At 47.3% G+C, this 27,370-nt stretch overlaps 1 protein-coding gene across 3 annotated transcripts in view; it reads left to right on the top strand.

Moving 5' to 3' along the window:
* Positions 1-27,370, top strand: part of Casp7 (caspase 7) — a 37,810-nt gene that overhangs the window by 7,839 nt on the left and 2,601 nt on the right. For all 3 annotated transcript variants that reach the window (XM_050149764.1, XM_050149772.1, XM_050149759.1), the window contains exons 2-6: positions 1,145-1,254; positions 20,297-20,442; positions 20,947-21,075; positions 23,443-23,618; positions 23,891-24,026. In XM_050149764.1, the coding sequence (XP_050005721.1) occupies positions 1,145-1,254; positions 20,297-20,442; positions 20,947-21,075; positions 23,443-23,618; positions 23,891-24,026 (697 nt within the window). The remainder of the gene's footprint in view (positions 1-1,144; positions 1,255-20,296; positions 20,443-20,946; positions 21,076-23,442; positions 23,619-23,890; positions 24,027-27,370) is intronic.

The following is a 27,370-nucleotide window of genomic DNA, read 5'->3' as shown; positions in this document are numbered from 1 at the left end:
GCCTCGTGAAGATGCTGGAGCAGGAAAACTGTTTGATGGAAAGCTGCTTGGGTTGACCGTGGAAAGCCACCCACAGTGAAGTTTGACATCCTGTGGCCTGCCAGGACTTCGGGGGCCTTTCTGATTGTTACAAACCGTGACAGGCTTTACACAGTTTGCTGTGCACCCCAGACGTTTAGCAGAGCCATGGGTGCTGGAGTGGAAGCTCTGAGGTCAAGGGCTTTGGGTGCTCAGCCACTGGGAGGAGGCCTGCCTGCCATGTAGTTGGTACTGGTGTTTTTTTTTTACTACATTGCTGCATTGATGGCACAAGAACTGTGAAGCCTAAACATGCAAGACTGCCCACTGCTAGGTTTCATTCATTAAGAACTGTGCCACCTAGAGTGCCATTTGAAAACACCAAAAAACAGAGTGACAGTTGACAGAGTGCCTGCTGCTCATGTGTAAAGACCTAAATTCTGTTGCTGGGGGGCCACTTGTTTGTTTCCCAGCCCACCCGCAGTTCAGACCTGAAATAATCACACAGAAACTGCTTAGCCCATTAGCTCTAGCTTTTTATTGGCTAACTCTTACATCTTAATTTAACCCATTTCCATCAATCCATGCATCACCACGAAGTCGTGGCCTACCAGTAAAGTTTTAGCCCATCTGTCTCCAGCAGAGGCTCCGAGGCTTTTTCCTGACTCTGCTGCCTTTCTCCCAGCATTCTGTTTAGTTTTCCCCTCCCAGCTCTGTTCCCCTATAGCTCTATTATAGACCCAAAGCAGTTCCTTATTAACCAATGATATTCACAGCATACAGAGGGGGAATCCCACATCAAAATTCAGTTCCTGAAACCCACAAAGAAAGTCAGGAGCTATGGTACACATTTCTAAGCCCAGCACTTGGGAGACAGAGGATGGTGGATCTTTGGGGTTCACTGGCCAGCCAGCTTGCCCTAACAGGGGAGACCCAGGCCAGTGAGGGAGATGTCTCAGAAAACAAGGGGGACAGTGCCTAGGGAATGACACCCAGGGTTGACCTGTGGCTTCCACATGCACAGGCACACACACATGTTCACTTGCGCACACATGAGCGCACACGTCACAAAGCCATGGTGCCTTTGGACATCTCTATTTCTCTGATTTGATTTTTTTCCTCCTAGATGGCAGATGACCAGAACTGTGTTGCGGAACTGGAACATGTAGATTCTTCCAGTGAAGACTCAGTTGATGCTAAGCCAGACCGTACCAGCATCATCTCGTCAATTATGCGGTATGTTTTCTTCGTTGCTGTGCCCATCATCCCTCAGCCACGTGGGCCTAATTCACATCTGCCGTCTCCACCTACATATGGGGAGGGGGCATTCAGCAAAGGAGGTTTGAGCTATGTGTGTGTGCGCATGGAAGTGGTCTGCATAGTAGGGACTCTGCTGCTTAGGCAGGTCCAAGAAGGGGAGCATCGTGCTTTGGGGGCTTCCTGCTCACTGGCTGTATGTTTGAGGGATAATTCCCAGTGATGAAAGGCTGCTCTCAGGAGTCCTGCAGGGCAAGGTGGGGGCTGCCGATGTTCGTTGGTGAGGAGCACGGCTGAAGGGCAGAATTCGGGTTCTAGAAGCAGCGGGTACCAGAATGACCGGCTCCTTGGGTGAAACTGGTGCCACCCGTGCTCAGGGCCCTGGCTTTCCTGAGTCTACGTCTGGCATGTCTGAGTAATCACATCTTCATTTGATATTGATATTAATTACACTTAATCCATGGATATTCTAGGAGGCAATATGCCCCCCCCCCAGCTGCCCTAATTAAGAACCGGATTACCCACTCACCTTCCCTGTAAGGCTGGAAAGATTCTCAGGGCCGGGTTTGAGGGGAGAAACCTCCTTTGCTCCAAATGGATGGGACTTTGGCCCCAAAGTTAAGGCCTTCGCATCCTTTTGCTCTCTTGCATTTTGGCCACTAGATGGCAGAACCGCATTGTTCTATTTCCCTGTCAGTGGCCCTGAATTAACTGACCTGCCCTTTACTTCAAGTTTATATATTAACATGTTTTTCTGTATTTCTGATTATTGAAAAACATTTATGAAACACAGAAAAGCACAAAAAATACAAAAGATAGTTTTAAGACTTATAAAGCATGGCTCTTAAGCTCTCCAGAAGAAATCAGTATGACGATCTACATTAAATTTGGACCTTAGTTGATAGCACAAGACCTGGCTCCTGAAGGGAGCCCTCTCTGGATACCATAGTGACTGCTGAGTGGCTAGAGCCAACCAGCTGCCGTCTGTGTGAGTCGTGTAGTCTCTGAGGGCCATGAGTTAAGTTTTTGTAAAATGCTTGGGCATAGCCACAGGAAATAGAATCTTAATTGCTGAGCTGTGGGCTAGGAGCTAGGACAGGCTGGGGAAGGACAGAGGAACTGAGATTTTAGTTTTCAAGGAATCGCCAGGGGGCGCTGGAGGCCAGGCAAGATGGAAATGGTCAGGCCATGCCAGTGACAGGGTCTGCTTGGAAAAGTGGGGAAGCCCCTGGAGAGGCCTGAGTACTGAAAGTCTCAGGCGGTCCAGACCTTAGAGCAGCCTCACATCCTGGAAAACATTGTTTTCCTGCATGTCACCTGCAAGGTCCAAAGCTTGCACGAGGCCCACACGAGGCAGAGTTCAACAGAATACAGCCAAGTAGCTAACAGACTGCACACCGAGTCAATCCCCTAGGCTTCTCCAGGCCTCACGTGTCCCTGACAAGGCACCTGTGCCCATCTAGCTCCCTGTGGAAGAGGGCAGGGGCAGAAGCTGCCTCGGAATCTGATAAACTCCCTTTTCTGCAGGATCAAGTCACATGGCTTTCAGCCTTCATCCCCCACGGAGTGTTTAATAATACCACCTGGTTATAATGCTTTTTTCCAGCCTGGAGTTTGGGTTTCTCTACTAGCGTGTATTATATAGAAACAGCTCCCTATTTTAAAATGTGTTCCTTCTGTAATTATAAGAAAGATCACTCAGGGGAAAAGGAGGGAAGTTCAGAGGGAACGATGCTTGGGAGTTAATAGACAAGAAAGAAAACGCCAAACTGCGTCCAAAGATGTCCCAGAGACTGCTGAATCAAGCTGGAGCATGCTCCCGTGAAGGCAGGGGCACCCACTGACCCAAAGAGGCCAGGAATGAGCACCCTAAAAGATAGGAACATTGAATTATATCCACAGCTTTAAGTTTCCAGCTTAAAAACCTTTCCATTGAGCTCCAGAATACTGGGTACCTGCATTTAAGTTTTGCTTTAAGGTAGTAACAATTGGGTGCTGAACTGGCAGCTCCAAGGTCTCATGCAAATGTTGGTGGAGGTTCGGTCGCATCGACAGCCTGCGTTCAGATCCTGGCCTACTCACTGACTGAGGGACATGAAAACCATGCGGTCACCTTGGTCCCCATTTCTTCTTACCCTTCCTACTCACTGGATTGAGAATTTAATAAGGCAACGCAGCTTCTTAAATTCCCAAACGTACCTGGTGAGGAAGTAATAGTAGACTCTAGAAGGAAACCCCCTGATGGGGTGATTTGTCTGTGGGCAAGGAAAGCAAGATCATTGTCGCCCAGCAGGACTACAGTGGAGACACAGGTCTAACCTGGGGTGCAATGCCTCCAGCCAGACGTCACGTGCCACCCACAGCTGCCGACCACACCAGTCCCCCCCACAGCACAGCAAAGGTTTTTTTCATGCTCATTGCTCTTTCTCTGTGTCCCCAGCTAAGGGACAGTGTGTGGACAGCTGCTGCAGTGGGGCAGGCAATGACCCACTAGAAAAGGGATCCAAGGGCACCTTTCAGGAGCCCTGAGCCACAAAGCGCTGGGTCCTAGAGTCCAGAGTATGGGGCTATAGCTCCTACGCATGCGGCGCTCACCCAGGGACTTTAGCTTCGCGTTCGTCCGTGGGAGACAATATAAGGAAATAGGAAAAAGGAAGTATAAATAATCAGGTTTCATATTGCCTTCATCTGTTCCCTTTGACTATCACAGAATGCCCAGGATGGGGTAATTGGTACAGAGCAGGTTTCTTTAGGTCCATGGTCAAGGGATAGGGAGGCCAAGCACAGGATGCCGACATCACTCTCGTGTGTAAGGGCCTTGTGCTGCTCCCAGGGTCAGACCCTAGAGAACTGCGTTGTCACCTCTGGAAGGTCCATCCACCTGTTAATAACTTACATGGACAGGTGTGTCTGGGCAGGAACAGGACACATCCACACGGGGATGGAAACTTACACACCACTAATCAGAGAAAGGACAACCCGTCCCCTCTGAAGTAAACGAATGTAGTACCGCATGGCTGAACCCCACACTCGCCAGCATCTGCCTAGCAGGGTCCTGGTAGGGAGTGTGTGCGTTACCCAGCGGGAGGTGAAAAATGTAGATTGGGGGTCAGGATTGGAGTCTGGAGTTATAGCGCAGCAGATGAAGGCATTTCCTGTCAACCCAGAGGACTGACGTCGGATGCCCGGAGCTCCACGTGGTGGAAGGAGAGAACTTGTAAGTTGGCCTCTGGCCTACACACACACATGCACGCACACACACGCACACACACGCACACACATGCACGCGCACACACACGAGGTGGGGGGACTGAAGATGGCGGTGAGTCCTCCTGAACCTGGGCTCCTGCAGTCTCCTGCCCACCTTGCTGTCTTCTGCTCCACTTACCTGTGCTATTTGAAGAGAACCCTGTGTTTTTATTTCTTCCCTGAATGATTTTTTCCCCTTAAATCTTTTGATTTATCTCCCCATCCTTTAGTCAGAGAGAGACATGCGGAGGCTCACGTTTGGAGAAAAGGGAGGTGTTCTTCCCTTCGTTCTCTTGGAAGCTCACCTTGCTACCTTGCGCCTGTATTTTGCAAAGTGAGAGAAAGTTGTAAAGAGCTGATTGTCTTGTTCACAGCTCAGGAGGGCAGGGAGCCACAGGGACTGTCGATTGTGTTGGGTGGGTTACTCAGTCTAGGGGTTTGTAACCCATCCTGCAATCAGTTATTCCCGGGTCTCGGAGGGGCGCTACCTGGAAGGGAATGAGCTAGGACAGAAGAAGGAGGCCAAGCAGATTTGTCAAAGCCTCCGTTTATTAGGGACGGGTTACAGTTTATATAAGGTAAGGAATGGGGGGCAGGGCACGGGATCTCGCCGCGTGGTCCCGGTCACGTAAGCCAGGTTCATCACGTAGGCCAAGAGGTTACATTCGGACAGGTAGGCCAAGAAGTCACAAGTTGCCACACCTGGTTCTCTGGATAGCTGGAGTGTGAGGCGTGTTCTGCTAACAGATAAGTTAATTGGGTATGGGGCAGGTTCTCTCAATAGAACATAATTATGGGTGTGAGGTTCCCTGCAGACTCCCCAGGGTGATGGTTCCTGTAATGATTTTTAGGGGGGAAATGGCTCGTGACAAGGGACAATGTGACCACCACCCTCACTGGGTCCCCAGGCCGTGTTTGCAGCCCTGGGCCAAGCCCCAAGGAAGCTGTGCCTTTGGGTCCTTATATGTCTGCCTTTTCCCAGTTGCATTTGGAAGGCTGACGCTAGGATGCTGATGGCTTCTGGACCACTCCCTCATGCGAGGCCATGGCCACCTGCCTCCTCTGAAAATGAAGGGACTTTGTAAAGCCCTGGAAGTGTCTGTTAATTCTAACCTCCCCTGACTTCCTTTAGAAGGAAAATCCAACCTTGTGAGCCTGGACTGTTGGATTCCCCAGGAGCTCACCTCCTACTCTTGCACATTTACAACCCTATCTAGTTTTGCAGACTGTGTTGTTCACAGCCTGTTGTAGACTGGTGCTGGGGTGGGCAGGCTGTCGTGTGTGTGTCAACACGCTTGCGCGGGCATGCTTTAATCTGTTGACACTCGGCCCTTTGTTCAGCCATTCACATCGTGCTCAGTTTTCATTCTGGAAGATGGTCTGCTGGCTGCATGTTCGTGAAAGTCTGGGTCCCCCCAACATGTATCCCACTCTTTGGATTCAGTACTTGTCACTCTGTCCATAGGGAGCTGTCCCCGGGATGGGGTGGGGGGCCTCAGTGTGGAGGCTGGCCATTTCTGCCTGTCAGCAGAGAAGCCAGAGGCCAGTGTGACCTTCCCAGCCCCAGCTTGAATGTCCTATGGAAAACTCCAGCTGCTGATTCAGTCCCGGGCCCTCAGGGCTTTAGCCTGTGCCAGGCTCCTGTCGCCAGCTGAGCTCCAAGCATGTTGAGTTTTTACTACTACCGAGAAGGCGGCAACTCTCTCCCCGTAGTCTCACAGGGAAGCCTGGTGCTGCTGCAGAGGGGACAGCTTCCTGACGGGGATACCAGGTACCTCTCTGCTCCCCCCTTTCGGCACTCTGGCCTGCCTCTGCTGTGGTGTGGAAAAGACTGTGGGGATGCCCTCTGTTGGAATGTTCAAACCATGAATGAATCATCCCCAAAATATTTAGACAAAGCAGTAACAAAAGCCAGAGCCCCAGTTCCAAATACAGCAGCAGCAGGGAGCTCTGTATGCCTGGTGCTGTGTTTACCGTGTGCCGAGGGACGTCTGCAGGACTGGGCGACTGCCCGATCCAGGGAAGCACTTTAGAAAATAGATAGGCAGGGGTTTGTGTGCTTATATTTCCTTCCAAATGTAGAAAGGCATAATTCACATTTTGAGCAGCTCAGGGGATGTGTAAGAGGATAAAACCTGTATTTATCTACTCCAGCGATGGGGAAAATTATACTGGCACCCAGAGTGGATTGTAAAAGTCCGCTGTGCTCTGAGGTTTCTTGATCCCTAGTCGAGCAAGCAGAATACTGTTTGGATCCCATAATGTCATCTGGTAATAGTTGCTAGAGCTCCTTCATGCAGCCCCTTTTATAGAAGTAACCTGCAGGGGTTGTGGTTTTTTGTTTTTTTTTTTGTTTTTTTAACTCATGGAAATGACTGAGTTGGCCTCACAGTGGAATCTGACACAGTAAGAAATGCTTTCTGCTTGAGAAGCCTGGATAATCCGGTGGCTTCCAGGTAACCAGTGCCAGTGTTACCTGCTCCTGGAAGAGCCCTGGGGCTATCTGGGGTCTGTGTTAGCACCAAGATGGAAGGCTGGTTAGGCAGCTGTGAGTGTGTGTGTGCGTGTGCGCACGTGTGTGTGCACGCGCGCACGTGCATGCGTGTGTGTGCGTGTGTCCCGTGTGATTTGTCCATCCCATGGCATCTCAGCACGTCCTTTGGCACACTGTACATCGTTCTACCAGGATCTTGTCTGCTGTGATCTCGAGTGTCTGGCCAAAGTACAGTGATTTAATGCCCAGATTTGTTTTGATTTTTTTTTTTTAATCTGCAGCCAATTGTGGACCACTCAAGCTTTTAAGAGGATTTAGGACTTTTGATTCACTAGTCTGTTTTATCCTGGATTTTGTACTTAAATATGACAGCCTCCAAACAAGAATCCTGTGTTTCCTGGGAAGAGGGGGGGGGGTCTTCTGCATGTAAAAAGAGCCAAGATAAAGGTTAGTCTTTAGCAGCAGAGAATTAAAAAAGGTGAAGGAAGAGGTGGAAAGGGAGTGGGGGTGGGGGTGGGTGGGCATGAGTGTGATAGGCCTGGAATGGGAAGTGATAAAAGCTGGCTTAGAAAATTCTCAGCCATCGACCTACTGTGGTGAGTAAAGTGCTTGCTGCTCAGTCCTGGGGACCTGAGTTTGAATCTTCAGCACCTGTGTAAATCTGGGTCTAGAAAAAAAAAACAGCTGGGCAGTGGCGACTCTGGCTTTTGATCCCAGCACTTGTGAAGCAGAGGCAGGTGGATCTCTGTGAGCTTCAGGACAGCCTTGTCTACAGAGTGAGTTCTAGGACAGCCAGAGCTACACAGAGAAACCCTTAAAAGACCCCAGGTTTGGGGAAACTCTTACTCAAGTCTCGGGTTAACACACCCCCCCTCCCCCAGTAACTCACGAGAGACCGTCCTTGCTGCAATCACCCCAGGTTTATTGACAGGACAGGAACCAATGCACTGGGGCCGAGACTCATAACCCACTCAGGGGAGGAGTTGGCCTTCAGTAACTGGGAGAAGGGGTTTTTAAGGGAAGAAACCACAACCCAGTAATCCAAAGGAAAATTCCGAAAATACCAGTGATAATCACAAGGGGGTAACTCCCTGTTTCTCAAGATTATTCTCAAGATTATAATCTAACTTTATCTTCAGCTAGTTCCTGAACCAGAGTCATTGAACCTAGATTTTTGGCTAGATTTTTCCTGCTAGGGGGGTCTGGATTTATCCAGGTCTTTCATCTCCCCACTTCTTCTAGTTCTAATCATAGAACTAAATTTCAGTATCTTCTTGACCTTGTAAAGCACTATATTGGTGGCATAACATCAAAATCTGAACAGCACTTATTTTTCTTTAATGAAGGTAATTAGTTTCTTTAATATACATGGACCTATAATCAGTAGCAGAAGCAAAATTAGGAATGGTCCCATAAGGGAAGATATCAGAGTAGTCATCCAAGGAGATCTATTAAACCAGTTCTCAAAACATCCCTGATGTGCTTCTCTGTCTCTTTGTCTTTTGTCTAACCTTTTTCTAAGTTTACTCATGGAGTCTTTAATTACTCCTGAATGGTCCACATAGAAACAACATTTCTCTCTGAGAGCGGTGCATAATCCTCCATATTTTAAGAATAACAAATCTAATCCCCTTCTATTCTGTAAGACCACTTCTGAGAGGGAAGTCAATGACTCTTCAAGTTTGGAAACAGATTGTTCTAGAGCCCTCAGATCTTCATCCATGGCTATTCTTAATTCATTAAAGTACTGAGGGGCCTGTATTAGGGCAGCAGTACCTGTCCCAACACCGGCAGCTACCCCAAGGCCCAGGATTCCTGCTAGTGTCAGAGAAATAGGTTCTTGTCGAAAGCGAGTTTGGTGCTTGTCAAAATCATCTTTAAGCATGTTAGCTGGATGATAAAAGACCCTAGGTACCAGTGGTACAAGCACACAGTAGTCTTTGGTATCATTAAAGACCGATGTCAACATGCAAGGTATCAGGCCTGTATTACAAGCCCACCATTTATCTAAACCAGGAACCAAGTACCCGGTGTCAGGAGTCTTAGGGCTCTTAAGAGTCTCATTACACAAACGTTTGTAGACAGCCAGTGGACTTCCCACGCTTGACCCTATACCTGTAACCTCAGTGAGAGTCAGCCTATAATTTGTCCCCCAAACACAAACATCCCAACTGGTGGTGTTGTTAAAAGCCCCCGATACTGCAATTCGTCAAGAGTATCAAGTATGGCCCTTTCCAATGAGGCTCAAGATTCCCAACTTGATGCTGCCAGACAAAAACGTCCTCTTCTACTTGGTACTGATGCAGCACATGTGAGTCTTCAGCGTATATACTTCTTTTAGTTGTTTCCAGATCTGGCGCCTCACCATTTCAAGGGCCTTTAGGCGGGCAAATAAAGGTCTTCAACCACGAAACTGCTGCCGTCCGTATACCAGCTCGGACTCTTGGGCCAAAGCTGATCCTTCAGAACATTTCAGGTACCAGCTTCTTCTGTGAAAACGTCAGCACAGTGATGGATAGGTGAGGTGTCCTCAGTCTTAGGAAGTAGGGTAGCGGGATTCAGGACAGCAGGACAGCAGGACGGCAGGGGGGCGAAGGTCACTGGTTCAGTCAACAAAAGGCTTTAATTACCCTCCTGGCTTGAGTAAACCTGATCTTGGCCTTCAACTTTGTTAATAAGTCTCTTTCTAATAAAGGCGTGGAACACTCAGGGTTAACCAGGAAGGAATGAGTCACTTGTCCTCTCCCCAAATCTACAGTTCGTAAGGTGGTCCACAGATATTGTTTCTGTCCAGTTGCTCCAGTTACTATAGTCTTTGTATTCTTTAGCTTCCCCAATGGTTGTTTCAGCACAGAGGGCTCAACCCTATGTCCACTAGAAAATCCATAGGGGTTCCCTCCACAGTCAGGGTTACCCTAGGCGCGGGGGAGGGGTTCCGAGCCCCGTCCCCTCTAATCATCTTCTTCTAGGGCCAGTACCTTAGAGGCCCTTCCTTTCTTCTTTGGGCATTTTCTTGCCCAATATCCTTTTTCTTTGCAATAAGCACATTGGTCTTTGTCTAAGGGGTGCCTCTGCCTGTCTTCACTCATCTTTGGTCTTCTGTTGCCCAGGTTCTATCTGTCTAGGTCCTGTCTTCCCTTTCTCTCCTACCACTGCGGCCAAAATTCTATCAAACTTCTCTCTTGTCTATGATCCCTTTGGTTCTCTCTTATATAATTTTTCTTCCTCAGTCTCTCGCTTATGAAACACTTTCTCTGCCTCCTGCAGGATATAATCCTGCAACCCTTTTAACTGCTGTAACTTTTCTTAATATCTGATGCTGACTGTTCTATGAAGGCCATAGCTACTGCTGACCCTCAGAGGTTGGGTCAAAGGGAGTATAACGCCTGTAAGCCTCCTTTAAGCACTCAAGAAACACGGATGGTGGTTCAACCAGCCCCTGAAGAACCTCTCTTACCTTGGCCAAATTAGTGGGGCGTCTTGCGGCCCCTCGAAGATCTGTCATGAGAGCCCTGCGGTGATGGACTATCAGCTGTTCCCTACCTGCTTTAAGGTTGACTTTGGAAGCATACACAGGGAACTAGATAAGGCCCATTTCTGTTTACACATTTTTTTTTTTACCAGAATCTCTTTTCCATTTTAAACAACATATCAAAAATTTCTCTTGCTTTTTAGACAACATACCTCCCTCAGCTCACCTCAAGTTCCTAGCTGGCCCACAGGTGACCATGGTGCTCACCCAGCCAAACTGGAGGTACTAGGCAGTTAGCCCAAGTCCTGACTTCATAGGTTTACCCTCAGCCAGGTGCTATGAAGAGTACAGGCGTTCAGGACCAGCCAAGGCAACACACGGAGACAAGAGTCCAGAGAGGGAGGTCAGGTGATGTGTGATGCACACACTAAAACATATGAGACCCAGAACGGTGGGTAGAAAAGGGGTTGGCAGCCCTAGTGACATGAAGGAGCTCTGGTGTTGACAGAGGTTTCTGTCCTTCCCTGTCCTGCAGCTGTTCAGTCCCAAAGAAACACACAGAGGCCTACATTCATTATAAACTGGTTGGCCTATTAGCTCAGGCTTCTTATTAATTCTTACATCTTAAATTAGCCCATTATTCTTGTCTGTGTTAGCCATGTGACTTGGTACCTTTGTCAGTGAGGTGTTCTCATCTTGCTTCCTCTGTGTCTGGGTGACAACTGCAGACTGAGCCTTTCCCCTTCCCAGAATTCTCCTGTTCTGGTTTCCCCACCTACACTTCCTACCTGACTACTGGCCAATCAGCATTTTATTAAAATACAAGTGATAAATCTTTACCAAGTACAAGACCGTTGTCCCACAGCACTCACCCCTTTTGTCAAAACAAGAACTCTGAATCAGATCTCCTTTGTTTAGCTTTTTTCCTGACCATTATCCATAAGAACTTGCAACCAACATTCTAAACAAAGACAAACATCCATAGTCCATTTTTGGGGAATGTGGGTGTAATTTTCCAGGCTAGTTCCTGCTCATTGGGGGCACTGATAATCTTATGGGGACTTAAAGAAAATTTAATATTATGATCAAGTCCTGACTGGAGTATTCTGTGAGGCTTGATCATCTCAGCCAGCAGTCTTGAATCTGTTCTGGATGTAGAACTCAGACATCTGGGCTATCTGCTCCAGTTGGAGATTTCTCAGAGGGTTTTCCTAGATTAAACCTCATTTTTTTTAACCCAGAATGAATCCACAGCCTCTCATTTTCTGTAGAAACAAAAGCAAAACCTCTTCTCTAAAGTAACATTTTTTTTTACTTAAATTTTGAAGTCAAGGCATTTTTTAAATATATATGTTGGATTAATTCAGCAGCATTTGTAATCAAATGTCTTTTAGCAGCTTTTGTTCCTTCCTCAGCCATCAAACAATTTAAAGACAACACAATAACATGCAGTATCCAGACTCTCTGGTGTATTTTCCATCTTTGTGTGGCTTTACTTTAAACTTTATTTTTATTTTTGAAATTAATTTTTGGCTTTTTGAGACAGGTTTTCTCCATGTATCTTTGGCTGTCCTGGAACTCACTCTGTAGACCAGGCTGTCCTTGAACTCACAGAGATCTGCCTGCCTCTGCCTGTCAAGTGTTTGGATTAAAAGTGTGTGCCACCATATCCAACTTCTCTCTCTCTCTCTCTCTCTCTCTCTCTCTCTCTCTCTCTCTCTCTCTTAAGGACTTTATCCTTTTTCTTTTCTCTCCCAAACCTACATATATTTTTAAACACACTGTAAACCATTTAGAGGCTTCCTTCATCTTTGAATCTATCTTTACTGTATCTCCCCTTTTCTGACCACATGAGTCTTTAATTTGCTAACTGATATGGCTAAGAATAAAGCTGTGGCTTTGACAGCTGGATCCACCCCATTCCTTAGCTTTCTGAGAGTCTAGCCTCATGGCAGAGGTACTGGCTGGAGTCATGTTTATTGCTACAACTCCATGGTGTTTCAAAGTCCCTGCTACCACCAAGAAGCATGCTATTGGCTATTCATCCACACCATTTAAGTGTTTGGTGGTGGGGCCTCTTAAAAGAGCTGCAAGGTTTTTACAGCTAAAGCTGAATCAGGAAGCCTCTCTTAAATGAGACATGCTTGCCTCTAGCAAACAGAGCCCACCTGAGAAAATACTGTTACCAAGAAGCCATGCTTACTCTGTTCTTTTGTGTCTAGAATTGCTTCCCAAACTCTCTCATGTTTTAAGTGGATTTAGTTGTCCACATTGACACCATTTGTTGACTGAGGTTTCTGTCCCGCTTGCTCCTGAAGGCCCAAGACCCAGAATGGTGGGTAGAAGAGGGGTTGACAGCCCCAGTGACATAAAGGAGCTATGACACCGTGAGATGCCCGGCAGAGGAAAGAGCAATGGCGAGGGCCTGTGGTAGGCACAGGCTGGACAAGTTCATGGTTTTCTAGAGTGGTATGATTGGGAGAAGGAAAGAGTAAGGTAGGATGTGGCTCGACCATACATGTGATGGTGGTCAGAATGTTGGCATCTTTCTCAACAACGGAAACCCACAGGATAGCTCTAGGCAGGGACAAAATGGATTTTCCTTTTGTTTGTTCTTAGTTGTTTAAAACTCACTTGGAAGAAGAGTACAGGAGAGCACTCTAGAGGCCAGTAAGGAGCAAGGCATCTGATTGGGAGACACTGTGCCCTGAGCCTTCAGGGTCCTGCCTGAGCCAGTGGCCAGATGTCAGTAATTCTGTGTGCAGAAGCAGGTGGGCCTGAGCCCACTATGGCTCTCATGGTTCTTGCTGTGCTCTGAGAGTCTTGTGAGCTCACTGCAGACCTAAGCATGAATGAGAGCACTAAACGGAATATGAAGTCAGAAATGAAAACACAGGGCCCTTTGAGAAACCTGGAATGGAGCTTCATGCTGCCTGTTGAGACCTGATTTATCCTTTTAAGTTTTCTTTTTGTTTTTATTTATGTGTATGTATGTGTCTGTGTGATTGTGCATGTGTACAGGTGCCTGTGTAGTCCAGAAGAGGGCATCAGATCCCTGGAAAGGAAGTTACAGATGAATGTGAGCTACCTGACTTAGGTACTGGGGACCAAAAGTTGGGTCCTCCACCAGAAGAGCAAGTACCCTTAATTACTGATCATCTCTACAGCCTCCTGGTCATTATTTGCTAAATACATTTTTTTTTTTGCTAAATCCATTTGTATTTAGCAAATTCTAAGAAAGTACTGTATTATCTATTCTACCTTAGTGAGTTCAACGTTTTCTACCTAAACCACTTTTTAAAAATATGTCTTAAATCTTAAAACATTTTCTTAGATAAACAACTTAAGCTGATATGTTTTTCAGCCTTTATATCTCTTATGTAAGTTATGTAACTTTATATCTCTTATGTAAGTTTCTTTTCTGAATTTAGTAACAAGGAAAATAGAGCTATAACTGTCTAGTTTTCAATCCTATCAAAGATCTGAGAAGAATATCATACTAGCTGAGTAAATAGGAAGTGCAGAGCAAGCAACGTCCAAAACAATAGAAATGACAGAAACATCTGGCTGCCTAGACAGTCACCCAAGGCTCCTCTGCAATGTTGGGGCTTCCATCTTCAGCCTACAGGCCTAGAATATGCAACAGACTTTTCTGTGAAGCAGGAATTGAAGGACTGTTCTACCTTGTCTTGCTGAAGTTCAGCAATTGCCTTTTGTGTCCTGCTTGACCAATTTGTATAGCACATTGTCTGGAGTTGAGGCAAGGGTAATTTCTTGCCCTAGCAGCTAACTTTGCCACATTGAAGGCAAACTCCATTTGGAGTTTTTTCGGTGCCCATCATCCTTTTTTGAAGTACATTGGTGCTGCCGGGAGCAGACTGTCTCACTGTCATGAAAAGCCTTATGCTATTAGACCATATTAAATGCCATATTCTGTAGGTCTCTGAAGTATTTGAAGAACATCATCTATCTAAAATATATCTCACTTTGACCTTGAAAACATACCTACATGACTAAGCTTGATTGTTATAGATGACTACTAACCTACATTTCTTAATTATTCTAAACTGTTTTTAAATAACAGCCTTTAATGACTAGAACTTTATGCTATGTTTTAAAATGAGCTGCCTAGGCACAATACCTTAAACAAGAGTAGAAACATACATACAATATGTTAAAACAAAAATAACAGTAACTTTTGTATTAATAGCATCTTTAGGGAATCCTGAGAAAGTTGGGATAACAATCATGTTCTGGGATATCTAACTATTTTTTGTTGTCCAAACTCTGTGTGATGGGACTGTGCAGGGCTTATCTGAAGTACTGGCTGGAGTAGTGGTAGAAGCTGGACCACCTCAGCTAGCAACTTTGATGTTGCAGAATTTTGAGGAAACTGCAACAGAGGCATTCTGAGAGGCTGGATCACCTGGGCTACTTGTCTTTATTTGAAAACACACAAACTTTTATAGGTAACATACACATCTGCATTAACACAAGTATGGAATGTGTGGGGTGCACAAGTCAGCTAAAGATTTTTTGAAAGATAATTTTTTTCTATGTTTGAGCAGATAAAAGGCATATGTTAGCTTTATAAGTCCATTTGGACTGTAAAACCAAACCTTTTTCCATGCCATATGAAAGGATGGCATGTCATAATAAGTCATGACATGTAGCCAACAAGATTTATCATGTCTCATCCGGTCTCCAAGCTGATCCCATGTCAAGGGACCAGCTTACATCACCTGTTTTGTAATTCTTGGTTTTTTTCTTCATGACTGTAGTCAAGATTCTCAGGTCTCCCCTGATCAAATCTGTCTTTATTAATTTTGGAGAAATCCATAGCTTTTTTTGTTTCCTGTGGAAACAAAAGAAAAACCTGTACCCCAATGCAACATATTTTCTCACTTCATTCTGAAGTTACACATTTTAAAAATATAGAGGTTGGTTTAATTTAAAAGTTTCCATAATCCAGTGTCTCTCAGCAGCCATTGGAAAAAACATTAGCATTTAAAAATGTAAAGTCAACCAGACAATATATAGGATCCAGACACCTTGTGTATTTCCCATCTTTCCATGGATTTTTGTTTTTATATTACTTTACTTTCTCTTAAAGGCCTTACTCTATTATTTTTAAACTATTTATTTGTCAATGACTGTCTATATTCATTTTCTTTTCTTCATTCAGCATCTAAGTACATGTCTACAGCCTTCTCTGACTGCATGAGCCAAACCTTAAACTTCTAAGCGGCGGGTCAGCTTTCTGCTCCATGGCTCTTCTTAGCACTTGGCCTGATGCTGGCTCTGTTCCTTTCAGGTCTATGAGAGTGGAGACTAATGCCTGTGTCCCTAGCCTGAAGCATGTCTGTCTGTTCCAGCTCTAGGAGGTTCCTGGGTTTGTGCTACCATAGGAGTTTCTTCCGAGTCTCCCACCGCCTGCTACTCATAAACCTTATTCAAGTGCTTGGTAACCGGGCTTCTTAGCACTAAGTATATGGGGTACTTGGGATTTTTTTTTTTCAGCTTTTTCAGGCGTTATGTAGATTTACATGTTGGACATCAGGTGCCAAATGTAGCAGACTTCCTTGTTGGATTATCTTTAAGTCAACAGCACCCAAATAACAACACAGAGACTTAAAAACTCAGCCTTTAGCTTAGGCTTGTCCCCAGCTGGCTCTTATAACTCAAATTAACCTGCTTCTATTAATCTACAATATGTCACATGACTATTATCTTTCCTCAATGCCTCGTGTCTGACTTGCTCCAAGTCTGCTGGTGAAATTCACCTTTCTTCTTCCCAGAGTTCTCTACCTGGAAGTTTCACTTATATCCTTGGGCCTCACTATTGGTCATTCAGCTTTTTATTGAGCCAATTGTAAGGCACCTTAGGCAGAGACACATCTTCACAGCACAGATAAATATTCCTCAACACCTTCCCACCCTCTTCAACTTTGCTCATTTTTCCTCTGCCTTTGCTCTGCCCTCTCTTGGCCTGCTCATCCTTTTGGCTTCTCAGGCCACATGTTGAAACATGGCCTGAAAATTCTCATTTTGCCATTTGTACTGACTCCGTGACCATCACTAAATGGTCGAGGGATAGGCTGAGCAATTAATGTGTACCAATATGGCAGCTCCCCCCACAGTTTCTAAGGGATAATGGGCGTTAAAAGGAGAGAAACCCAGAAAAAAGGGTGCCCCAAGCTGCTGAGCTCTTCGATGACAGGAGGTGGTCTCGCACTTGTCCATGCGGATGTCACTGTGTGCACTGAGCCCTGGCTGCCCCTCCCTTTTTTCCTGGCTCAGTCTCAATGCCTTCTCAAACAGTCCCTTCCTCCTTTTCACTGTTTCTGTGTTCTGTGCTCTAAGCTGATCCCAGAGTTCTGCTTGCCCACAACCGGCCCTTCTTAAGAAGGTAAATTCGATGGTATACATCTGTGGTCAGGGCAGAGCTGGTGTTTAAAGGTTATTTGAGTTACAAGGAACCATTAATGTGGACTGACCCAAAACAGCAAGAGGAGGAGATTTGGCTTCATTTTGAAAACTAGAATTTCATAACTGATGAAGTGAGCCAGTAGGTGAAGGTGTTTGTCACCAAGCCTGATGACCTGAGTTCAGTCCTTGAGAAACACATAGAGTGCACGCATACACACACACACAAAGACACACACACACACAAATGTGAGTTTAAAGTGTTGAGGAGTTCAATTTAGGGGCAGGTTTGGGGAGGGAAATTGTTCCTGCCACCCTTCTGGGGCATCTGCCCAGGGATAAGAACTGTACATGATTTGCAATTCAATTTTTAGGTACTTTTTGTAACCATGCATTATTGTCTTTACAGCGTGTGTCCCTGTTCCCCAGTCTTGTTCCTTGTTTTTTAAGCAAATAAGTTAATAGCTACCTTTTCAAATAATGAGGTAATGTTCCAGGTTCTATTTTTACAGAAGCACAGGCCTTTGATTTCCCATGTAACATTCTCTCCAACCCTTTATCCTCACAAACGATGTTTGCTGGTTTTGTTTTACATGTTACTAGGGATGAACTAATGACAACTAAAGTATAAGAGCCACAGCATGTTTGAGACATGACTGTTGTCCTAGAAATTGTTGGGGTCTTTACATTACATTTGTATGTACAGTGTATGGTGAGGGTGAGGGGTCACCTCTGCATCTTGTGCATGTGTGTGCACATGCATGCTCATGCTGTGGCCTGTGGAGATCAGAGAACAAATTCCTGGAGTCAGCTTTTTCCTTCCCACCACGTGGAGTCTAGGGATTGAACTCGGGTTGCCCTTTATCTGCTGAACCATCTCGCTAGCCCCTCAACATAGAAATTCTTGCCAAAGAAGATAGAAGTAGATCTGTGCCTCTCTAAGTGTGCCTGTTCAGGTTGTCCTGAACAAGCCGTGCTCTCCAGCCTGTAGGGCGTCCTGCTACAGTCCGAGACGGCCTTCTGTTTACTCTAGGGTGCAGGAATTGTGCCCTAAAATAAGGTTAATATGCTAAGATTCCTATGCTGCCTTAAACTTTTCTCATTTTCTTCCCATTCTGGTCTTTTCCAAGAAGTCACAGAAAATGCTGTATAAAGCCAGTCCCAGGGCTGCCTTTGTTGAGGAGGTAACTGAGTTAGGGATCCGGTTTAAGAAAAGCTACAACTTACACCCCAACTTCCCCCAAAAGGAAGTTGAGAGGCCTGTGAGTCCAGCCCTACATTTCAATATCAAAGGCAGTGTTTGCTCAAGAGGGCGTTACTAGAGAAAGTGCACACCTCGAGGCTGTTCTCTGGGGGAGTCACACCCAGCCAGAACGGAACTTGACCTTGACCATGACCTTGGGAATGTGCACTGCTCCCCTGGAGCCCCTGGCCTGTGGGTAGCAGGTGCTAACAAGGAAAGGAAGGCTGTGTGTGTTTTGAACTTGGTAGGTTTCAAAGCTCTTTCAGGCACCTTACCCTCTTCGACAAGGGCTGTGTTTACCACTGAGAAAATCAAACCTCCTCATCTCCATTTTCCCAAGCCAGCTGCTGACCGAGCCTTGGGGCCAGGGAGCTGGAATTAGTGGGCTCTGTCCAAGGGTCCCCTGCACACCACTGTGTGAATCCTGGGGCCTAGAGATCATCCTTAGAACCATGGATGCTCTCTGAGAACAGGTAACTCAGTTGCTGTATCTCGAAGCCCGTCAGTGCTTTCCCTCCATCTGAGGGTCACCATTGTCCAATGAGTAACACACCTGAAGGCCACACACTTGGCGTGCCCCTGTGTGCTCGCTCTTCCCCAAGCCAGCCAGCTAGCCACGCCAGCCTCCATCATTCGTCTAGAACTAGAATCAAGATGGTGTCTGCCCTCCTTTATGAGTTGACTGAAGGTTCAGGGAGGAGATGCAGCCGGGAGTTTTAACAAACTCCATGGGTACTGACAAATGTTAGCTATTGTTAGTGATACCTATAAACGGGCATCGGACCCCTTACCCACCTCCTGCACATCTGCTGAACACCAGAAAGTTCCTGGGGTAGGAAACCCTGCATCTGTATTTTAGTTCACACAGGGAACACCGTCTGTAGGACCACTGAGAAGGTGGCAGTGGGAACATGAATTCTACTCCAGCCCCTGTAGCATGTCCTTGAACGCACAGAACCTCGCTTAGCTTACACTCAGGAAAATCCACCTGTCTCCCTTCTGCAGTGGTGGGTGGGTGGTTTTGAATGTCAGTGTGCAGCCCCTGAGAAATCACTGATCACCACGCTTCTGTGAAGAGCTGTCTTGATTGCCGTCGGTGAAGTGGGAAGCCTCACCCCAGCTCTGAAGGGCAGCATCTTATAGCACTGGTGTAAAAAGGATGAAGAGGTGAGATCGCTCACCCTTGCTCCTTTGTCCCTCTCTCTCACTGCGGAGATGCTTTGTGCTGTTTGCTGCTGCAGATTCCTTTGTGGATCCTGGGACCACGGTTCTCAGGCTCCCAGGGTGGACTGGGGAGCAGCAGCTCTCTAGGAATCCCCACATCTTCAGCAGCAGCTTGTGCACTGAGCGACTACTAAATTCTCTGCATCTGTGGCATGAGACAGCATTGTTGGACTCCTTCAGCTGTATCATCCCAGCACGTGTCTGTACCCCAGTACTAGTTGGGGGTCGAGACAGTCTAGCTAAAACAGCAAGCTCCACATTCCTGGAGAGACTGTCAAAAAAAAAAAAAAAAGATGGAAAGGAGTGGAGGGAAGGCACCTGGCATCATGCCTGTACCACGTTCACAGACACATTTTTAAAGTAAATAAATAGCGTTGGCACCCCTGGAGGTCTTTAAGGTCCTCTGGTTTCAAAAGCTCTCCAGGCTCAGTAGGAGGTGCTTAAATCGGCGCAGCCCTTTGTGTATTGGCTCTTTGCTGTGTCTGTTTGTGACTTCCGTTCTCGTGCTTCCTGCTGTCCCTGTTGCAGGAACATTGCTCAGTTCAGCCACTTACTGTAAACAGGACTGTGGGCTGTTTGCTGTCTGGGATGTGATAAACAGGGTAGCCCTGTCTTCTAGTAAACCGTTGCCTGAGCCAGGGCAGTTATTCTGCTGTGAGGTTTGTGTAAATTTGGTATCCAGTGGACGCCCCACTAGGTCACCACGGGCCTCACGAGTTCATGGCAGGTGCTGAGCCATCCGTGTTCCATGCTGGCCACTCTGGGAGCTGCGTTCTCCTTACTCCGTTGAAACGGGACACTTACACAGCACTGTCTGCCGCCTTGGGTCTTCTCTTCACAAAGCAAGGCCTCCCTGAGTGCACAACTGCCCAGACTGCTTCCATAGCCTCTAACCGACTTTCTCTAACCCAAGGTCAAAGAAGAAAAAGGAGAAAAATGTCTCTCCATGCCCAGTCAAGACCACCCGGGTCCGAGAGCCCGCTTACGAGTACAACATGAATTTTGAGAAGATGGGAAAATGCATCATCATAAACAACAAGAACTTTGACATAACAACAGGTGAGTGTCAGGGACGGGCCAGCCTCTCCCCATCCTCCCACTTTCTCACATGGCACCAGAGACATTCATCAGAGAGCGCTGTGCTAAGCCCTCTGCCGGCGGTTAGTTGTCCATTTCCAGGAGAGAAGGGTGCAGAGAATTTTCCGTCTTGGAGGACTGCCGTGTGCTATAGCTAAGAATCAAGGAGACTGTCTTGGTTTCTTTTCCTATTGCTGTGATAAAATGGACTGTTTACTTGGGTGAGGCTAGATCATATGACATTGGCAGCCAATACCGGCCATCCCAAGACCCATGTGGTTTCGCTTACCATGAGGAAGCGCCTGTGGAGTGGAGGCTGAGTCCCGCCTCTTGAGTTTGCTTCTAGTGCCAGTAAGGCAGTGAAGATGTGATGTTGGAAGGTGTTTTCTGCTTCAGCACCAGGTGTTGGAGCCGCATGCTGCACCTGACCTTATGGGAACCTGCCTTCGGCATCGCTCACCCCCACTCCTTGCTTCACCCCCGCAGGTATGGATGTCCGGAATGGGACGGACAAAGACGCAGAGGCCCTCTTCAAGTGCTTCCGAAGCCTGGGATTTGATGTAGTCGTCTACAATGACTGCTCTTGTGCACAGATGCAAAATCTGCTTAGAAAAGGTGAGTGCGAGCTACCCTTGACCGTCCTACCCGCTGTGCCGGGAGGAACCGGACCTGGGCTCTGGAATGTTGCGTATAGATATGCCACGGTGTAATTGTTTGTGTGGGTGGACTTTGAAAAGGAAGACAGACAGACAGACAGACAGACAGACAGAGACAAGAGAGAGAGAGACAGAGAGACAGAGAGAGAGACAGAGAGAGAGAGAGACCGGAGAAAGAGACCGGAGAGTAAGTTAGGTGCCAGATCAGACTTTCAGCGCTGTGCCCGTCTCTAGGAGAGATGTGTTTACTCTACACCAGGCCTTTGAACATGGTGACATAACACTGACACCCGCCAAGTTCATGCTCATGGACCATGTAGAGTTACAGAGTCAGTCCTAGAAGGATCATAACGTGTTAGGTAAGTTTCCCACTTAGCGTTGAGCCCAGGTTCATAGATGTCCTGCTGCACAAGCCGTGGGCTGGACATGCCTTAAAGGACACCGTTGGGGTACTCTCACACTTGGGGCAGGTGCATGTTCTGAACCTGGAATCATATCAGAGGGCTCAGCGGTTCTTAACTACATATCTGGAAAAGAAATATTTTATATAGCCTTTCTTATTTTCCTGTGAGCTGACGACTTGGGGCCAGAGAGATGGCTCGGTGATTAAAAGTGTATACTGCTCTTGCAGAGGGCCTGGGTTTGTGTCTGAGCACCTGTGTTGGATGGCTCACGGCTACCTATTACTCCAGCTCCAGAGGACCAGATGCCCTTGTCTGGCCTCTGCAGGCACCTGTACTCAATTGCATATAAAATAAATCCTAAAAATATGCATGACTCACCTAAAGTACCTGGGTAAGTGCCAGCACAGGGGCGATATCCCTGAAATTCTAAATCTTTTTCCCCATGGCTAATTTGGGATTAGCTAGTAGGTTGTTAGTGTCGTGGCCATGGATAAGCTGAAGCCAGTCAGCTGTGTGCTCTGACTTCTTTCCTGATTCCTGGATTGACGGCCATCTGATATTTTTCCTGTTAACTTTCTAGTTTAGCATGCAGAGCAATAGGTGTCACGTGTGTGTGTCATTCAGCTTTGTTCTCATTCAGCTCCCCACTCTGCTCCAGTGCCTCGCCCCCTCTTCCCGCCTTCTTAGCCCATGTATTCCCTTGACCCTTTCCCATTAACGTCTCCACTCCCCTCGTGATCCCCTTTCTAGTTTTATAACCTACATACATATGTAAGCTCACACATATGTGTTTACATACTTTCAAAGCTAGGTTCCACACACCAGAGAAAACGCAGGGTCTTTGCATTTGAGGCTAGCTAATTTCACTTAACACAGTCATTTCTGCTTCAATCTGTTTTCCTGTAGATGTCATGATTTCAGATTTCTTTACGGCTGTACAAAATTCTGTTGTGCTTATGGGCCACGTTTTCCTTATGTGCTTTCTGTTGCTGGGCTAGTTCTGTCCCCTTGCTACTGTGACTAGTGCAGCTATAGACATGGATGTATGTGTGTGTCTGTGGCACGCTGACTTAGAGTCCTTCAGATATATATATTGTTTACTATTGTAACAAATTATGTGTAATACAAAGTCACTGCTTTAATCATTTTAAAGAGAGCGATTCAGTGGAGTTAAGCAGTCACATTTAGGATTCATTTCATCTTCCATAACCAAAGCAACCTGCCAATTAACCACGCGCCATCCCTCCCCCCCCCCCCCCCCCCCCCCCCCCCCCCCCCCCCCCCCGCNGCCACCAGCCACTGATAATTTCCTTTCTATTTTGGTATCTCACCTATAGAAATCCTACAGCATTTGTCCTTTTTATGACTGGCTTATTTTACTTGGCCTAATGTTTTCCTTTCTTTAACAAATACTTTCATGATGCTTCTTATGTATCTCAATTTTAAAATAGTAACTGTAGCTGGATGTGGTGGAACAGACTTTTAATCTCAGAACTCAGGAAGCAGAGGCAGGCTGATTTCAAGACCAGCCTGGTTTACATAGCAGGTTCCATGCCAGCCAGAGCTACACCGTGAGACCCTGTGCCCAATAAATAGGAACTCATTTGATAACCACCATAACCACCTCTTTTATAGACAGACAAGAAAATGGAGGTTAACTAATCTTTCCGGCACCCCAGAATCAGCCCACAGTGCCGCCATGTTCCTCTGCTCCCCAGGGTCCTTTAATAGCTGTTTTGGTGCCTGGGTTCTGTCTAAGAGAAATTCTAGAATTCTCCCCAGCAGTTCCCAGTCTCTTCAGGGAGGTGACCCAGCCCAGTCCTTTGAGAAGGGGATACTGTGTTCTTCCCTGGCCCTAAACAGTCAGTTGTTTCTGGGGCCCCAGCCCTAGCGCCTTCTGTATTGACACTGCTTCCCTGCAGCCTCCGAGGAGGACCACAGCAACTCAGCCTGCTTCGCCTGCGTCCTGCTCAGCCACGGAGAAGAGAATCTAATTTACGGGAAAGACGATAAAACACCGATAAAGGATCTGACGGATCATTTTAGGGGCGATCGGTGCAAAACCCTGCTAGAAAAGCCCAAGCTCTTCTTCATCCAGGTGATTTGGGATGGGGAGCAGTGACATAGTCCCAGGGGTGGTGTGTTTCTGTGCGGTGTGCAAACTGAAGCTGGGCTTTCTGCCTGGAAAGGGTTGGCACGGGCGCTTGCTTCATTTCTGGAAGGGGTTGCTGAGCTTCGCTTTGTGATTTGACTCAGGCCGCGTGGCTATCTCTTCATCAGCTGGCCGTTGAGCTCCTAGGGCACCGCAGGGAGCCGTACATGCAGTTTCAGATCCAGCCCTGGTGTGATCTCTCCTTTGATATGCTGTAGGCTTGCCGAGGGACAAAGCTGGACGACGGGATTCAGGCCGACTCTGGGTCTATCAACGAAACTGAAACAGATGCCAGTCCCAAGCACAAGATCCCAGTGGAAGCTGACTTTCTCTTCGCTTACTCCACAGTTCCAGGTACCCATCTACTGTCTGCTGGCCTTACCAATCCAAGGTCCTCCATGGACATCAAGGCATGAGGGCTGTATTAGTCTCCCACAGTAATCCATTATGGTTTTAGTGCCCCCTAACCCAAAACGTTGGAAAATTTGGAACTGAATCAGTATCATGCCCAGAAGTTTGGACTCGGAAGCATCTCAGATGTCACACTTGCTTGTCAGAAATGGGGCGCGGGCTCAGCTGCTCGCAGTTCAAGCATCAGGACCCAGGATTGAATCCCCAGCACCCATATAAAAACCAGACATAACAATGTGTGCTGGAACCCCAGTCCTGGGTATACAGACAGAGTATCCTGGAGGCACACTGGCCTGCCTCTCTAGCTGAGTTGGCGACCTCCAAATCCAGTGACAGATTCTGTCCCAAATAATAAAGTGGGGATCGATAGTGGAGAACACCCAGCATGGACACAGGTGCCTGCACACAGGTGCCTGCACACAGGTGCCTGCACACAGGTGCACACAAGCACATACACATTCACATATACATACTACACACCCCCAAAAAAGAAGGGGAAAAAAAAAACATTGTTCAACCAGTCAAACCCACACAAATGTTCTGACGTCTGGAGCACTTCCTCTCATGCCCAGGCGTGTAGGAAGGCAGTTGCCCATTCTTTCCCGGACAAAATGACTCGAGCCACATAAACACATTATCTGGGTGTTCTAGAGGTCAGAGCCCCAAAGTGAATCGGCAGGGCTGCCTCTCCACTGAAAGCTCAGGGGGAGATCTGTTTCCTCTTTTTCCCAGCATGTTAGAACCTCCTCTATCCCTTGGTTTGTGACCTCTCTTCAAAGGCCAGACACCTCAGGTCTCTCTGCCCTGCTCTCTGTCATCCCCCCCCCCCCCCCCCCCCCCCCCCCCCCCCCCCCCCCCCCCCCCCCCCCCCCCCCCCCCCCCCCCCGTCTTCTCTACCGACCCCACAAACACGCTCTTTCCCTTCAACCTTCCTCCTCTCTCTGCGACTGGGTCTGCCTGGGCAACCCAGGACTGTTTTTCCATTTCAAGTCTATTGTTTTAATGACATCTGAAAAGCCCTTTTAATCATGTAGGGAAACCTAGTCACGGGTTCCAGAGTTAGGTGTGTCCATCTCTGAGGACCATTCTTCTGCCTACCAGAGAATTCCTTCCTCTCCCCAGGAAAGTGGATTTCTGTCCCTTTGTGTTACTTACTAGGGTTAATAATAATAGCAAGACTTTCACAATAAGCAATAAATACATATAAGTAACTACATTATGATAAAAATTATGTCATTTTGAATAATTATAAACCATTCCCCCCTGTCATCCTTATAATAATTGTGAGGTAATGGAGAAAGTCATTGTTGCTTTAGCAGTTGAAAAATTAATTGAACTTGGGTGAGCCTCAAAAATGTGTCCAGGGTAAAATTTCAGTACCCAGATGCTCTGTATAGTGTCTCAGACCAGGATCATTTGTGCTGTGATCAGGGCAGGTACCACACAATGCCCTGAATGAGTGTGGCTTCTTGTTATTTACCAAGCCCTGTGTTTACCCACATCTGTTCGGTACAAGCCTTTTCTTTGTTGGGCACAGACCCTCGCTGAGAGAGACTTCCCAGGCTGTGTAGGACTTTTGCAAAGGCATGGTGTTAGTTACGATAAATAAGTCGGTGTATCTGGCAGGCTCTATGGGTGGCTTCTGTGAAGATGGTGACGTCACACTTTTAAACATTGTAAGAGAACGTACGTTGGTCCCCCTTCTCTTGGGAGGTTGGCAGTGTGAGGATTGGCAGGCGTCGTTGTGAACAAACCCAGGGTGGAGTTGGAGAGGCTTAGAGAAAGTCTTGAGGCTCTGGAGGAAGAGGGCAGACTCCTCCAGGGCCAACAAGGAAGGCTTTCCTCCATGGTACTGCCATCACTGACTCCTGAGTTCCGTCACCGTTCTGTTCTAGGTCAAATGCCCAGTGTAGTTGCCAGACATGAGACCAAACGGGTCATGGATGTGTCAGCAGACACCTATTCCACAACCAACCGGTCTCAGAGGAGGACTCTTCCTGCTTTGTAAATGGCCTTCCTTCTTCCTCATATGGCAGAGAAAACACAAGAGGAAGCGCTCCATCATATCTTCTCATAAAGACCCTAACCTTACTGGGCCGGGGGCCTACCCTCCTGACCTTGTTAACTCAATTCCATGAAGGCTATCACGCTGGAGGCTGGGACCTTGGCATTTAAACAAGGTTTACATGTTCACAGTGCATGGTTTGGTCTATAGCTCAGCATGCGTCAGAACATGGAAGTACACAGAGGAGCCTACTGTGGGCTGTGTGCGCTGCCAAGCAGCCTGAACTCTGCCCTGATAAAGAAATACAAGGAAAAAGTCCCAAGATGGTGTCTGTACTTTCAGATAGTTATTTTGGAGCCCCTAGAGTTCAAAGGTCAAGCTCAAGCCCAGGGAGATAGTAGTGCATCCTTACCAGGCCACTGTGTTGAATGAGACCCTGTCTCCATACGGATGCAGTTGTGACTACACCACCCGGCTCCTGGCTGAGGCTGGCAGCTGCCAGTGTGTTCAGGGCAGTCAAGCATTCTAAGGACAGTTTGCACTGCAGCTTGCTACTGTGTGACCACCTGCTGACTGAGCCTTACGCCCTCACTAGGTGATAAGGATGATAGTGACGCTGACCCAGGTCTCAGGTGACGGGATCTGGACCAGTTGTCAGGATGGCGCGTCAACACAACTCATCGTGTGAACTGAATACAGCTTTGTGTTGGTTCTTGCTGTCAGTGAGAGGCAGGCACTCCTCCCTCTTCCTGGGTGAAGGGCCCACAGTCCGGTAGCTTCGCGGTTTAGACTGAGACACTAGACCGCATGGTGGACACTGTTTAAGAACCCAAACAAAAACACTCCTCTCACCAGAATGTCCATCCCAAGATGATGGCTGAAACGCCATGTTTATTGCGTTAATTTCTAGATCTCATTCTTCATGGTGACCTGGTGAGGCGGGGTGGTGACTGACTCTCTAGGCCTGGGTCCTCTGACCTCTGTCCTCTTGGGGTTCCCACGTAGCCATCTGGACATGCAGGTGGGAGTTCTCGCCAGCCATGCTAAAGTGCACTAGAAGCAGTTTTAGATTCCCCTAGAGCCAATGGCAGGAAATCACAGTAGGAGGGCGCCATGGACAGGGATAAGAGTCCGGTGAACCTCTGCATTGTTCAGGTGACTAGAGCTATCTTCTGTTGTGACCTCCTGGCTTCCTGGGGATCTGCTCCTCTGTGTCAGATGTTCCCGTCTCAGCACCTAGGTCTCCTTTTAGGACGTTTGGGTCCAAGCCCAGGAAAACCCA

Source organism: Alexandromys fortis, unplaced genomic scaffold (assembly GCF_014885135.2).
Source record: "Alexandromys fortis isolate MF-2015 unplaced genomic scaffold, M_Fortis_MF-2015_v1.1 scaffold_16, whole genome shotgun sequence".
Lineage (NCBI taxonomy): Eukaryota > Metazoa > Chordata > Mammalia > Rodentia > Cricetidae > Alexandromys > Alexandromys fortis.
Note: the sequence above shows the minus strand (reverse complement) of the source record. Positions and strands in the feature narration are given on the sequence as shown.